Raw genomic sequence first — 16,599 nt, 5'->3', positions numbered from 1 at the left:
CACACACACACACACACACACACACACACACACACACACACACACACACACCCTATAATCAAATAGACACATACACAGCTGCTAAAGCACTGATTAAGCTTTAGTCAGTCCATCCTTTATAGCCCTGGGCATGTGCTGTACAATCCGCTTCGGTTATCAACATTAACAGGAAAATGAGCCTCACATCTGACATCTAGGTTGGAGGTTTAAATGCATAAATATTAGGGCTGTCAATCGATTAAAAAAAATTAACTAATTAATCGCACAATTTGCTGTAGTTAATCGCGATTAATCGCATTTTTAAATTGAGACTGAAGCTTGTAGTAATGGATATTTAAATAATGCTAAATCACTTAACTTTACAAATATGAAGAGAAAACAAACAAGCAAAGGTTCTGCTAAGTTCAGAATGTTTAATATCTTTCAGAACAACAGCAGCAACAATTTGGCTTATTTAGTCCTGCTGAAGGCTGCTGAAACGGCTAGAAACTGTCCGACTTGAGAGCAGATTTTTGTCACCACCCCCAATATTAGCCACATACCTAATATACCATATTCTGATATGGTATATTATATATATATATATATATATATATATATATATATATATATATATATATATATATATATAGATAGAGAGAGAGAGAGAGAATATAAATTACAATCTAGGCAGTACTTAATATCATAAATATTATAATATACATTGTGTTTAATCTGAATGACTAAGCAAAGCACATATATCTAAACACAGAAATGCACATCAATATCAATATCAATGTTACACATTAAACCAGTAACCCAAAACCACAAAGGTGTATGTTGGCCTAAAGGGAAAACATTGAGTGTAGTTTTAGATAGCGACGCTGTGCACAGCAATCCATTACCAATGTAAAGCGATTGACTACATTTCCCTTCCAGCACCGCAATCAGGAAGTAGCTTGTGTGACAGTGAGACGCACCAATTTCAAACATTTACTGGAATATAGTCACGGATACTTATCGAGGCGCAGCGTTAAACATCAGACTGCAAATAAGGTTTTATCAGCGTGACCAACATAACAGTTATCAAGCAAACAAATCGCGCACGCATATATCGGCAGCACAGCACGGCGCATGTAGCGAAACAGCAGCTTACCGTGGCGCATCTCTCCTGACGGAGACAACATGTCGGAACTAGTACTTTCGGTCCCGTTTATAGCCCGTGCTCATTCATTTCTGGATTCTAACACATCATCTTTTTTCTCTTTTGGGATCTTACTGGTCCATGTTTCAACTCTTGACTGGCCCGTAGGCCTACTTCAATCAGGTAAATCCCTCCTAGAGTAGCGCCGCCTGCTCTTATGGAGACGTATTACGTTTCTCAGCCGCCACATGAAGTAAACAAACACAGCTGCATTAATTTCGTTAATTTTTTTTAACGAGTTAAATATAAAAAAAATTCCCGAAAAATGAACGCGTTAATTTTGACAGCCCTAATAAATATATATTGGAAAACTGACTATTCTCCTTTTTATTGTTTATTTCTTTTTAATTTAAAACCTGAAAATGAAGAAAACTTAAAGAGGACATCCTCTGAATAGAAGTCAAACCATGTTATATTGTAAAATGCTGACGACAGCTTTCTGCATAGCTACCTTATTAAAGCTCAACTCCTTGAAGACCTTAAAGCGTAACTCTCGCCAAAATGCAACCTAGTGTCTTTTTGTGAATGTACCCGAGCCAAACTTTCGTTTAAAAGCATAATAAGGACGTAAGCGCCACTTTTAAAAAGGGATATTTCACCGTTGGAAAGATGAATATGTATTACTATTACATTGGGTCATTTATGTAGTAGAAATTTGAAATTTCTTTAGAAATTGGTGCCTTCTAGACCGAGAAAAGCCAGAAAATTTATTTTTGGCTTATGTGGATGAAAGACAACTCCCAGAATGCACTTGCTTTGCTTTCCTACGAGTCCACTCCCAAGCCACACCTAACGGTTACAGACATACAGTGAGGCAGTCAACTCAAGTGTGTTTTACTGTCATTTCAATCATTTACACGAAACAATGTTTCACCGTTAAAGTGGTGTTACACATTTAAAATGTATAAAAACGACATACAAAATAGGCTACGTTTAGTGCACACACATTATAGACTCCGTAAAGTTCAGCTAATGCATTGGTAGCATTAGCGCTTGGTGTGATTTAAACAGAGTATGAATGTGTTGAAAAATGAAAAGTGAATTTGCGTAGAATGGTCGGCATTTAACAGTCAAACTCCACCAGCGGTGAGCAGTTAGTTGGATACAAGCACCCCATTTCTGCACCAGTCCCTGTTTACACAGCCCACTTCCAGGAGTCTTACCCGGCAACAGAGCAGCATCTCTATCTGCTCGGAAGGCTAGCAGGACTGGTAGCTTGATAGCGGAGTCCGGTACACTGTTGTTCAGCCACGTTTCCACAAAAACACAGCAGTCTCTGAACTCGCGTTGGATGTAGTCCAGTTTGTTGTCTAATGAGCGGACACTTGCAAGCAGGATTGATGGGACAGGTGGCCGGCTAGCGTTAGCTTTCCACCTAGCTGAGGTGCTGGTCTCCGTAGCAGGCAAAGCTCGCGTAGTGTCGAGTATTCCGTCTGTAATAAAGTTTCCTGCATATTCTCAGATCTGTACCAATGTATCCCGGTGGTACACGTGCGGTAGTTTGAATGCACATAATTGTTGTAAAAGTTTGCTGCTGAAAAGAGACAGCCTGTTTAGCTCAGCTTCAAGATGGCTGACACTTGCCTCGCATCGGGTAGTGACAGTCCCACCCCCTATGGGCGGGTTGAAAACATGCGGAACTAGCTGGCTGTAGTCCATAGCCTCTGGGCAAAAATGCCGCCGATGACTTTGGCTTTTTTCCAGACCCACAATACAGAGAAATCTAGTCTCAGGGGGACATGAGGGAGGGAAGCACGGTCATTCGAAAATACTACTGTGTTTCTACTGATACAAAGCTTAATGCTAATCGGTGAAGTATCCCCTTAAGATTGCCCGTATTTTCGGTCAAATGGCCTTTTCAATGGGAGTGATAGGGGCACTACAATGACCGCAGCAAAATCACTATTGTTAAAACACTAAGAAGGCTCGACATAACATTAAACTTTGCTTGAAGTATCACCAGGGGTAGAAAGGTTTTGAACAACTCACTTTAGCGGTTTGTTTTTCCGCTCGCCGCCATCTCGCCAGTCAAAAAGCGTTGATCTCCGAATTCAACGTAACAGGGATGAGAGTAAAGATGGAAAGCTCCTAAAGCTTAGTTCCATATAAATGCACCGATAATTTGTTGTTTTGTTGTTAGTGAAAAACAATATTGACCTTGTAGTTGAAAAAGGAGCCTCATATAAGAATGACATTTCCTCCTATGGAGTCCGTTCATTCGCATTTGGAGATCAACACTTTTTGACTGGCAAGATGGCGGCGAGCGGAAAAACGAACTGCTAAAGTGAGTTGTTCAAAACCTCTCTTTTTAGTAAACTCTATGTACACAAACAAAGTTCTCAATGCTCGAGTTCATGTGTAGAGCCCCTGGTGATACTTCGAGCAAAGTTTCATGTTGTGTCGAGCCTTCTTAGTGTTTTAAAAATAGTGATTTTGATGCGATCATAGTAGTGCCCCTAGCACTCCCATTCAAAAGGCCATTTGACCGAAAATGAAAATACGGGCAATCTTAAAAGTGGCGCTTACGTCCTAATTATGCTTTTAAAAGGCTTGACTCGGGTACATTCACAAAAAGACCCTAGGTTGCATTTTGGCAAGAGTTACGCTTTAAGAGTAAAAAAAATAACCCTGCAGCTTTTCAGATACAGCTTACTTTGCCAGGGTTTTCTCTATACAAATGACTCGCTGCAAAGAAATGAAAAGCAACAAGCGCAACAGGTACACTTACAAGATGAGAAGCTAACTCCCATTGGTGCCATTTGAAAAGTCACGGACGAGTAATCATGCATGAGAAAAGCGAGAAAAGCTCAGCAAGGGATTCAGTGAAGTGGCAAAACCTTTTACTTTATAGTGAGACACCCATGTATGAGATGAGCAATGATGAGAAAAGCAGAAACCTCCCAGCACTGTGCCCACAAAATTTCTTGCGCATCTCACTTTAGCTGATGCAATTGCAGCTCAAGGTTGAACAGGGCACATAAATGTTAAGAGATTTAGACTACAAAGAAAAAAAGGATAATGATCATGGATCATTAGGATATCAAACTTTAAATAAATGCACAAAATTACAATAAAACTGCTACAGATATCATATAATCAATCTTAAGATATGTACATGTACGTACGTACATACATACATACATACGTAGGGTTGGGTACTGAAACCCGGTTCCACTATGGAACTGGTTCCTACGCAAACGGTAGTATTCAGACCGGATTAGAACGCAAATTTCGGTTCTTCATTTCGGTTCCGACTGAAATATTTTCCCTCTGTCGCTCCGGACAGCAGCAGTGGCGCACGTGCCCGCTCGCGGTGTGAAGCGAGTGTCCGCGCTATCCTTGGACATACACTCTACAATCACTGCTGATAGATGGCTTTTTGTACACGCTCCGAAACGGACGTAAAAATATATATTACACTTTCTCTGTAGTCTACAGTTAGCTAGCTACCGTAAATGTAGGCTACTTTTAAAATGGCATATTTTCCCTCTGGGTTCACCAAAACGGACGTAAAAGCACATTAACCATTCACTGACTGCACGTGATCGCTAGCAAACATATTACACTTCCTCTGCTAGTCTATCGTTCAGGACAAGACCCTGTAGCCTGGTGGTGGGGGAGGCGAGACAGCCTCCCCAAATTGTCTGCCCTTTCAAACTCCTACCTGTGTATACAGACCTCTTGGACACTATCGGAGAGAGTTCTCTCCTGTGCAGGACATGCCATAAGTCAGGAGAGGTGTAGTATCTTGCCCGAGAAGGCAAATATAGTCATTTTTCTGCAAAAGAACTGCTAAAGTTTGAAGCTGGTTGGCTAACCAACTCAACATTTATTTTGTTGTTACTTGTTAATAGTGTAACTGTTATTTGTTAAATTATTGTAGTTATGTGTTAGGTGACTTAGGTTTACTTATTATATATTTAAGTACTTTAAAACGTTAATATATTGTTCAATTTAAATCTTTTTCAATTTAAAAAAAAACTCTGTTCAAGAATCGGTTTAGGAATCGGAATCGTTTTAAAAGTACCGGTTCGGCATCGGAATCGTAAAAATCCAAACGGTACCCAACCCTATACATAGGTCATATTCCAGTAAATATGGCCAGATATATCCAACATCTATGATAGCTGTAATCTGTCATTACTTCTCATTGAGAAGCCTGTAATAAAAAGATTGTCCTTCTAAAGGGGATGTCCAGATTGATCCATGGAGTACATTAGCTAGGCAGTTAACTGCGTGACCACAATCTTTCACAGGCAAAAGATGAGACTGAAACCTCTCTCAATACAGTATCATTGATCTTGGTGGGGATGGTCTGACATGTCTTTGGCTGCACTAGTAATTGCTAACTAATGGGGTGATCATAAAGCAGTGTTTTGCACTGCCACATTTTGTTCTGTTATTACTTTAAAGCCACTTCAGCAAGGTCATGTTGAATTACCTTGTCTCTATTCTCATTTATTTAACTTAAAATGTAGCGAGGCAGGCTATTAATACAGAAACAAATGGTTGAAAATTAACTGTTTTGATAATCGATTAGTTATTTAAGTCAAACAAAAATCCCAAACACCTACTGGTCCCAGCTTCTTAGATGTGAGGGTGTAGTTTCTCCCGGTTTTTACCATTTTTCTTTTTAAATGTTATAAACTAAACAGATAATCTTTTGATAAAACATGATAATAATGAAGGCTGAAGGCTATTTATAGAGACAGACCTTTATTCTTAATCTCGTATGTTAACTAAGAATACTTTATACATTTATAAAACGCACTCATGTTTTCTTTTATTTTCCCATTAATGTGTTAATTAGTTGTTGCTGCTGCTCTCTGCTTTTAAAGCAAACTCAACATTTCCTCCACCTGTTTCAGAGGGAAGCCCTCTAGCAGTTCAGTAGCTATTAATGCTTTTCCCCCCCTGGAGAGCTTTTAATGTGAAATAGCAAGACGTGTTGAGTTCCAAATGCTCACTCTAATCAGTGTGATGCCAACAAGGAAAACAACTTCCCTACTTACTCTCCATCATCACTAGTCAGTGCAGCACACACGGCTGAAATGTGTCAGCCAGGCGTGGTGTCAGAGTCAGCTGGTGCATAGTGATACAAAAAAAAAAATTATTTTTTATTTGGTTTTTTGGGGAAGAAGGAAAAAAGAATAAAAAAAATTATAAGAGAGGGAGGGGGGGGGGGTGTGTTTTTTTGTTGGTTTTTTGTGGTTGTGTTGGGGGGGGGGGGGGGGGTTTTTTAGGGGGGGGGGCCCCCCCCCCAGGGCCGGGGACCCGATTCTTCTCAATGGCCCACATCCCTCTACTGCTCTCCATGGACTAAATAAATGAATCACTGAATGTTCTGGTGAAAACCAGCCAAAGATAATGACTGACCAGTTTGACGAAAAAGAGTAAAAAAACAAAAGCCAAGTTGATTTCCTCTGAGGTTTTTCACTAAAATATGTAAATAAATGCAAGAGTGTTTCTCCACTTATTTCGTGTTCAGCGTTCAGTTCTGACCTGTGACCAAACCTTCTCCTCACTTCTACTGAACTCATCTTTTCTACACATCCTTCCTTCTTGGATTCTGTGCTTCCAACTCCATCTGTCAACCTCTAACCCTACATTGCCTTATCTGTCCACTTATTTTCTTAAAAGGTGCTCTAACGCGTCACATCACTTAGATCACCTTTAATTATTAAAGTATTGTAATTTAAAGGGTTGTCTTTTATTTCCCTCCATCTTCTCTCGATCTTACACCCTCTTTTCAGTGTTACATTCCTTCTCCCCTCCTTCAGTCCATCATTAATCCAGCCACTTACACACATGGGAGCTGATCAGTGTGTACTCATTACTTGAAAGATCTTCAATCATGTTAAGGACTGATGTTCTGCTAGTCCCACTGTCAGACTTCTATAAGTGTATAAATGCACTTGTGTTTTTAAATCAACTTTTATTTTATTTTCATTTTGACTAGGTTTATTGTCCTTGCTTGTAGAAACGATATGATTAATGCTCCATAAAATGTTTCAGCATTGTGGCCGGTTAGCTCAGTTGGTCGAGCGGGCGCACATATGCAGAGGTTTATTCCTCGACGCAGAAGGTCCGGGGTTCGAGTCCAACCTGTGATGGTTTTCCTGCATGTCTTCCCCCCCCCTTTCTCTTCCCTTTCATATCTCAGCTTTCTTCTACAATAAAAAGGCAGAAATGCCCCCAAAAAAGATTAAAAAAAAAAAAAAAAAGGTTTCAGCATTGTTGCTGTTGAGTCACAGTGACAACCCCTTCCCACACACCTAAAATTGGATTTAAAAAAAACACAGTTTGCCAACGCTGGGCTTTTGCATGCCTTGGTTGCAGACGTTGTTTTTGTCACCTTCAAGCCCCTTGTAATTGACTGTGATCTATTTAAAATATAACCGGTTTAGCTTTTCTGTTCAGATCTAGATAAAAAGTAGCGTGGTCCTACCAGACTCTCTGGCCACTCTCCATTGAGTGTTTAATTAAGTGTTAACTTCCTTGAAGGCAGGTACTCTGTTGAAGTTTAAAACTATTGGATCTGCCCAGAGCCACTCTGGTAGCCTGGCTCCGCCCTCCTACGTACTGCCTGGTAGGAGCAGGCTCACAAGAGGGGAGACGACAACAACTATCGGCTTAGCATCGCTAGCGTTCACCTTAGCCAACGCCTTCACAACTAATGGAGCGAGCTGGAAAATCAAGCTGTTCCCGAACCCCGTGGGGAGGAGGGCCACAACATCATCGCCACCAACAAAACTCAGCAAAGACCGTTCTTGCTTGGGCTTTAACTTCTGGATATTCGGCTGCATTGCCACAACGGGCTGCATCTTTCTCCGCCGCCATTACAAAACTACAACTCAAACTAGCGCACGTCACGACCTCAACGTCATCGTTCTCAGCCACTCCCTCTGTTCGCTGATTGGACAGCCAAAGATTTGGTCTGAGAAAACCCAAGAATATACCACAAACCCAGACGGAGTATTGATGGAAAATGAAAATTGAGTGAAGTACGTAGGAGGACGGAGCCAGGCTAGATAAAAATGGCCTCTCTTATCTTTTCATGCATCCATGTCAAAAGCTCCTCAGAGCACACCTCCAGTGAATATTATTATTATTTTACAATTTGTCACTTCATCTTCAATCATTTTGCTGCCATCACTTCTTAAACCATTCATTTTCTTCCAACAACTGCTTGTAATCTTCCCTTTTTCTCGATTCTCTTCATATCCTTCCCCCTCCGTTTTATCCATCCGTGATGATCTTTGTAAGTCCCTTGCTCTTCTGTGTCTCATGGTTTCCCTATGCACACAATAAGTGATGAAATGCTCCAGTAACCCGATCAGGCTACAGTAGTGTTCATATTAGTCAGACTCACTCGTTAGGTGCAAAGGCACCAAAATCAATACTGTTCCTCATAACACTGAAGGCCACACAGTGTGAGTGTGAGAGAGTGTGTGCGTGTGTGTGTGTGTGTGTGTGGTGACAGCAAGTGAGGTGTCCCAATGCTCCAGGCCTGTGATAAATCATCCAGCCACTTCCATTCAATCTGCCACCACTCACAGCTGCCTACAGACCCAGAGTAGTGGCCCTGATGCCTTACAGCTACTGCAAAGCCACAAATGTGATGTTTGCAAGCTACACTTTCCAGAAGTGATAATAAAACTAAGAAAATGAATACCATGTCCATGAATTGCATCAACTTTCTGTCCTCATTTAGCTTCTCTGTGATTTGAAAGTATCTGATCATACTGTATAATGATGGTTCGTTTTTTCAGATTGTTAATGTATATGTTAATGCTAAACGCCATGAAGTCGGGGAAAAAAATTCAAACCCATTTGCACACACATAGACACAAAGAAACCGCATGTTAGCTCACCCAGCAAAGCTGACATGTTCTGGAAAATTCGGAGCAGCTCCGGGGTGATGGCTGGGCTGTTCTCCAAAGTCACCAACCTGCATGATTAGAGGGAGGAAATAAGAAAAACATTTAGAGAATGAGACAGAGAGAATAAAAGACAAAATGGGGGTGAGTTGTGAGAAAGGAGTACAGAAGATATAGATTAAACGTGGCAAAATAAAATAAAAAGAAAAGTGGGTGTAAAAAGAAGGAGGCAGAGGAAAGGTTAATGGTTTTACGTAAAGAAAAATATACATACAAAGTATACATACAAAGAAACATGTCATAAATCCTATGATTGTTTGAATAATCAGTGAGTACAGTGACAACGGTTTTACACATTTGTAGGGATGAAACGATTCCTCGAGTAACTCGAATTGAGAGTGTACAAAGTTTGGAATCAGTTCAAACGTAATTAAAACGAAAACTCTGTACAGTGTGCCTACTCCAAAATCAAACTAGCTTACCTCAATAATAGCACGACGTCAACAGAAAGCATGGAGTCTAACTTAATCATCCATTCCACGAAGCGGACCCGACAAAGGTAAATCACAGAGTCGTATGGACCATGAAACTACACCAAACACAACAACTACCAAAAACAAAGACAAGAAAATATCTAGTGGTGACCACGATCTGATCTAAAGAGCCGACTTGTTGACTATCCCTTCGGAAAAACAGCTGATTGTTGCGCAACATTTTCTCTCACTCTCTTCACAGAGAAACAGCTGATCAACGATCTACTAGCATAAGTGTAGCAGAGCTGTGTGACTTTGTAATCAAATATATATAAATGAAAATAGTTTGAGTATAACTAATATTTACATATAGGTAGGGTTGGGTACCGAAACTCTGTGCCAATAGGGAACCGGTGCCGACGTAAACGGTAGTAACGAGACCGAATAAGAACGAAAGTTTCGGTGCCTCATTTCGGTGCTTGACTTTACACTACACCTGACAGCATGTAACATTAGCCTACCTTTAGCTAGCAGCTGGATTAAACAATGGTAAAATGCTGACAGCTAACGTTAAACAGTGTAAAGTGTGACTGTATTTCACTGTGGAGGACTTCAACAGCGGGATGTAACAGTCTGCACTGCAGCGCAGCAGCTGCCGTTGTCGGAATTCATAGATATACAGTATGTTTATATGGTCGGAATTAAACAACACAGACGGTGCGTTCACTTGCAGCTGCCGTCGTCGGAATTAAACAGCACAGACGGTGCATTCACTTAAAACAGGTAGCCTCGTGGTGCATTCACAGTAATTGTAAAATACCCTTTTCCCATCTGGGGTTCAACAGCAATATACTGGTGAAATAAGTTATTGTTATAGTTATTACATTATTATTAAATCTTTAATTTTGACCATGGCCTTAGCAATAAACAAGTCACTGACTGTTGTTTACTACCCTTTTTTTAACTTTATTGAAGAGTACCGGTTCAGGCACTGTTTAGGCACCGGCACCGTTTTAAAAAGTATCGATTTAGCACCGGAATCGAAAAAAAACGATACCCAACATACAGGCCTATATAAAGATCAGTCTCAGGTTGAAACTTGTAGTTCTGAAAGTTAAGTTGCACAACTTAAGGTAGTGTTTATGTATGTTTAATGTATGTTAGTTTGAGGTTGTTATTGCATTTCAGAATTCTTTTTCTTTAAAACCAATGTAATATGGCACTTAAATGCACTTAATATGTTTAGCTTTTTGAGAGATGATATTGTAAGCAATGTAGGCAATACAAATGTTGCTTTTTCCAAAAATGAAACTATTGTATATTATTGCTCTTCAATAAAACAAAAGTAGTTCTTATCGATTCAACGATGGAATAATCGGTAGAATACTCGATTACTAAAATAATCGATAGCGGCAGCCCTACGCATTTGTTTCTAAAATAGAAGAGAAGGGTTTCATGGCTCTCACGACACCCCAGGCAATTGCCTATCTATGCCATATGTTAAAACTGCTCAGAACCGCACAGTACAAGTCCTGCATTCAAATGTTTACTTAGGTTTTTTTCACAATTGAGCAGTTTGGTCTGTTTTAACCGTTTCGACTGTGTGACATTTGTTTACAATGTTTGGTGCAATTGACCATGTGCAGTTTGAACGCAAACCGAACCAAAAGTAAAATGCAACGATGTTGCAACTTTACCATAGAATCGCACTGAGTTAACCGAACTATAGGTGTGAAAGCGCCCTTAAAATAAAAAATAGTAGTGATAGACCTATAATCGGCACTGGCCGATTACCGGCACATTTGTTGGCAGTTTGCAGATTATCTGTATCAGCGTGGCAATATAATTAAAAAGTGCGCTACTTTGGCTCGGCTACAGCTCTGCGTCAGTCCCCCTGCTTCGGTTTCGCTCACCACTGAGTCTGACTTAATGTCCCGCCCACAACACTATCTGACTATCTTTTACTGTGTATTATCATGAAAGTTTCAAAATTCTTAAATAATTGCTTAAAGCTTTTAAACAAAGTGTTGTGTTGGAACCTAAATCTGCGCGGCAAAGTCAACGGACGACAAAATCTTCTGAACATAGCCATACATAGAAATCCAGAGAGAGTTGTGTGGAGCTGATAGTCTTAATTAGCTTTGTAGCAACTTATTTGGCAATGGCTTGAATGTAATGGACATTTATTAATATTAAAAAGTTACGCACTAAAGCTTTAACTACTAATAATTGGTATCGGCTTTGAAAAACAAGTATCAGTCGATCCCTAAAAAATAGAGGCATTATCACTTACTTAATGTCTGTTCAAGGTGGAGCTTTCAACTCCAATCCTGGATAGTTTATTAAATAATAATACATCATATTTTAGTTGCGATATTTTGTGAGTAAAATCTGAATCTGCAATGTTCTCTGTCAGGTAAAGGTAGTAGTACAATGTTTTCCTCCAAAGTAGAAGTACACAGTAAGTCAGTAGTATACAGTTGGGTTGCATATTAAGTGCTTTGAGGAAAAGCCCTGCATTTCAGCCTCAGACCGATGGGGCCCCGACTTATTTACCACCTTTGGGATGGGCTTCAGGTCTTAGCTCACATGAATATTGGGCCTGTATCAGGCTTCTCCTTTTCAGGTTTTAAACATCCAATTAATTAAAAGAAACTATGAGAGGTGCAGCGCTGGTGGAACGTGAGACCATGCTACCGCGACTGTTGAGACTGGCTCGCACGGTGTTTAGTGTCCCCACCAGATGCAGCAGCAGCGACTGCGAGCGTGTCTTCAGCACAGCTAGAAAATGTATAGAAGACAGGAGGACTGGAATAAAATCCTCAACTGTGAATGCTGTGCTTTTACTCCACAATGCTCTGTAAGAGATTGTACTTCTGGCTGTAGCATTAGGAGGCTGTCTCGTTTTTTGTTCAGTGTTGGACTTTGGGATTGGCCATATTCTGTGGTGAAGCCTTTAATGGCTAATAAGCTGCCTTGCAGTGCTCTACTTTGAGGGCCTTCTGTAAGTTATTTCGGGGTACAATGGTTCTGGAGAAAGCTGCAAGCAGCAATACAGGAGGCCAAGCAATTGGCCTGTTTTTAACAGGCACTGGACTAGTAGAAAAAAAACAACATAGAATGATACTGAGAGACCCACAGAGGGGCAGGAAAATCAGCTGATAAAAGATAAAAGCAAAAGAAAATGACTTTGATTTTGTAAACAAAGCAAACAAATAGGGCATGACTGTTTACCAGGCAGTATAAAAAACACAAAAGAGACATAAGACTGTGGCGTTGCACTACAATCACAGGCAGCACGCTGGACACTGCAGCTCTCCACAGACAGGGAAATCATCTTCTACTAAAGCAAACCTTTTTGCGGTCGTAATGCAATTGCAAAAGTGAGCATATTGTTTTGCAGCAGATTCTTGAGATTGGAATTAGCAGTGGCCAAAACAATTACATAAAGGCAAGATTGTGAGGCACCATGAATTATCAACAGCTTCACCGCCTAGAGTGGTTGTCTATAAAAATGTGAATTATAACAAGATGTCACTGTGTAAATGTGTAATGTATATGCATGTGGAGCATGTGTGTCCATACCAAAGCTCTAGTCCATCCTCCAGCAAATACACATGCGGCGGCTGGGAAACATCGGTGCTCAGCTGGATGACAGGAAGAAGGAAAGGGTACAGATTCTTAGACTCTGCCCCCAGACCCTGTGAGAAAACAGATACAGAAAGTCAATGCCAAATTAGGAAAACCTGACAGAATTCAGGGGTTTTGAGAACGATACTTTATGTGCTATGGCTTAATGGGTTTCTTGCGGACCATCTGAGCAGAGTGGAGCAGGGAGAATTTCCGTTTCTCATGGAGCTGTTCGTTCCCTCCGCCCCCCTGCTTTAAAGCCACTCCACTCAATATCGCTCTGCACTGAACTCCACTCAAATCAATCACCGCTCGCTCCAAAAAAAGCTGTGTTGTATTTATCGGATGAAAAGCGCCCACCCTCCCTTCATGCCCGAAGCGCCACCAGCTAAAAGGGAGGAGGGGCGGGCGCCGTTCATCCACTGTGCTGCAGTAACACAGAGACGGGCTGGGACATGCTTCAAACTCATAGTGTGACCGTTACCGAAGCAATATTGGAGCGGGAGATAAGGCAACGCTCCAACACTTTAAGAATCCTCTCTGCTCATTTCAAAACCCTCCTGCTCGTGCTCCTCACTGGCTCGCGCTCCGCTTACATGCTCTGTTGTGGGCACACTGTCCCCATGCTACTCTTCTGGTGCAAGAGCATAACTTCTTATATATTAATATATAATTTATAATATAATAAATGTAAGATGCATGTAGTAGAGTAAGCACGCTGCAGGCCGTGTGCAACTGTTCCCACTTTCAACAACAAGGAAATGTCATAAATCGTGGCTTTTTGTGGTAACACTTGACTTGAAGGTATCTACATAAGAGTGACATGACACGGTCATAAACACATGACACTGTCATGACACAGTCATGACACATGGACCCTAACGCTAACCCTAACATGTCATGACAAAAACCAAATGACACTTAATAAAAGAAGTGTTATGTCATAAACGTTTATGACTTGTTTATAATGTTTATGACACGTTCATGACAGTGTCATGTCACTCTTATGTAGATAACTTCAAGTAAAGTATAACACATTTTATACTTATGTGTGGCTGCAATTTAAGTGCCTTACGGTGAAAGAGTTGTTTAAAGATTTTTTTATGTTAATTTTATGGCTCTTTTAAAACAGAATGTGCCAATTTACTTACTGGTTCAGAAAAGGCTCAGGTTAAACTGCACGATCTGACTCAATGTCCATTTAGTTGTCGTACACATTTTACAGACATACACATTTCAGGTGGCAAGGGGTGAGTTGGAAATGATGAAATTTTCCTTTGGGAAGAATTGCTCTTTAAAGTGTAATGGCCACACCCATCTGTTACACATGGACATGCATTGGACATAAGTATGTGCCTATTAGTATAAGATGAGGAAGAGGAATGAGCAGCTGGGCATTGGGTCATATTGACTTCTACAGTACCACATGGCTTTTAACTCATGGAGGACAGTCAAGGACAGTGCAGCTGGGAACACAGTTGAAGACTTACTTACTTACATTTTAAAAATCCATTATATCGAACACAATGGTATATTTCATTACATGGGTTTCTTACATTGAGGTTGAAAGCTGGAATAAAATGTATGTATTCCCCTCCAGCACACCTTAATATATACTCAGCCTTAAATGATTATTAGAAGTCTCTCTTTTTGGAATAATCTCCAGTCATCCAGTATTTTGTGTGCTGGATGTACAGGGACCATTTGCGATTTGAGTTCTGCTTCCCTGCTAATATTTATCTATAGGTAAAGAAAACAATGATGAACAGTACACATCTTTCTGCTTCGCCTATACTGCTACTCCATCTCCAATTTGTGTAGGGGAGCTCCAGCCCTGTTGTTGAATTTAACTAACAATAATGCTCTATTATTCTATATTAATTTTTTTTTTTTTTTTTTTATTTTATAAGAAAAAAAAAAAAAAAAATATATATAGCAAAAAAAAAAAAACTAAAAAAATTTTTAAAAAAAAAAAAAAAAATCAACACAAAAAAAAAAACAAATTTTTTTTTTGTAGAACAGCAACTCTTAAATTTGAAATAGTTTTCTTGGAACTAGTCTGAACCAAGAAGTAAGTCTAGAACTTCAACCACAATTATTTTTTTATTTTGTCAGCATTATATTTTATATATTAAAATCTACAATAGAATGTGGTTACACAATTTGCTAATCCAAGCCCCTTCAGCTGTAGGCCTTCAGTGGCTCCCACAGTGGTGTACTTGTAGATGTGTTACTCTTTCAAAGGAGTGTGTCTCTATCACGGAGCGTTTCATCTGTGAAGTAATGCAGCCGCAGGCACATAGGGGTCCAAATCTTTCTGCAGGCTGAGACAGGCTGGTTCAATGCTGTGGGGAATGAGGCTTCTTTCTCTGGCTATTTTCTTCTTAACTTCAGTTAGTGATAAACCTGATTAATATTGAGGCAATTTATGGCAAATAAAATATACAAGTTACCCTACAAACACAACAGAATCTTTACATTGCACTTGACCGTTAATCTGAGGTTTAAACCATTTGTTTGGTTATTGTGTGAGCAGTTGAATCTGAGAATAACAAAGCAGGAAAGACAGACGGAGCCTCTCTTCATGTTGCTGTATCCAGCCAAGTCATCATTTCTGGCAGGGGAGGGCAAGGTCAAAACAATAAAATAAAACTTGGGTTCACAGTAGCCCAGCCGTTTGGGGAAATGCACCTGACCCAGGTCTCCCTAACAGACATTTTTGAACTCCACCTCAGCAACATGTGGCCAGACAAGTAAAATCACACATATTGCCAAATCCACTGAACAGTGCTGCAGAACCTATAAATAAATAAACTATACATTAAAGGAGCTATTTAACCCACAGAACCATTAATTAAGTTAAACCTCCCTGTCAAGTTGTATTCGATGTCCATAGCTTTTTGTTAAGGTTTTGCTTATTCCAATAGTTTTGGTAATGGACTATTTTCTTGTGATCCTGGGAGAGATTAGTCCAGGCTTGATGCAAAACCATGATGAGCCAGCCAAATTTGTGCATTGAATCAAAATCATGTGAGTGTTGAGTTTGGTAAGGCAGCTGATTCAGGCAGTAAATTTCTATCTGACAGCAACCATATGAAAAGACTTGCACAGACAAACATCTAGGCTTAAGCTGCTCAACAGCGCTGTTGTGCAGTCTAGTAATGCCTTAAATTGTACCCCATTCACAGATGATTATAAATACCTTTTTTTGTTTTTATTGTTCTTCTAATCAACGTGTTTGGTGTTTTACAGCCATTAGCTGAATGGCATCTATATTTAAGTAGTTTATATTTACTGGAGTTTATAGTAACACAATTATGTTTAAGTTTGTTTTATTATTGTATTTAAGCCAGGTAGCAAATGTAACACACACACACACACACACCACACACACACACACACACACACACACACACACACTGTCTGCAGGTGG

The 16,599-nt window shown here is 40.0% G+C and overlaps 1 protein-coding gene across 2 annotated transcripts in view; it reads right to left on the bottom strand.

Moving 5' to 3' along the window:
* ipo11 (importin 11) overlaps positions 1–16,599 on the bottom strand; it is a 152,132-nt gene that overhangs the window by 51,520 nt on the left and 84,013 nt on the right. For both annotated transcript variants that reach the window (XM_039803178.1, XM_039803179.1), the window contains 2 exons: positions 13,122–13,237; positions 9,058–9,134 (listed from right to left, as the gene is read on the bottom strand). In XM_039803178.1, the coding sequence (XP_039659112.1) occupies positions 9,058–9,134; positions 13,122–13,237 (193 nt within the window). The remainder of the gene's footprint in view (positions 1–9,057; positions 9,135–13,121; positions 13,238–16,599) is intronic.

Source organism: Perca fluviatilis, chromosome 6 (assembly GCF_010015445.1).
Source record: "Perca fluviatilis chromosome 6, GENO_Pfluv_1.0, whole genome shotgun sequence".
NCBI classification, from domain to species: Eukaryota; Metazoa; Chordata; class Actinopteri; order Perciformes; family Percidae; genus Perca; species Perca fluviatilis.
Note: the sequence above shows the minus strand (reverse complement) of the source record. Positions and strands in the feature narration are given on the sequence as shown.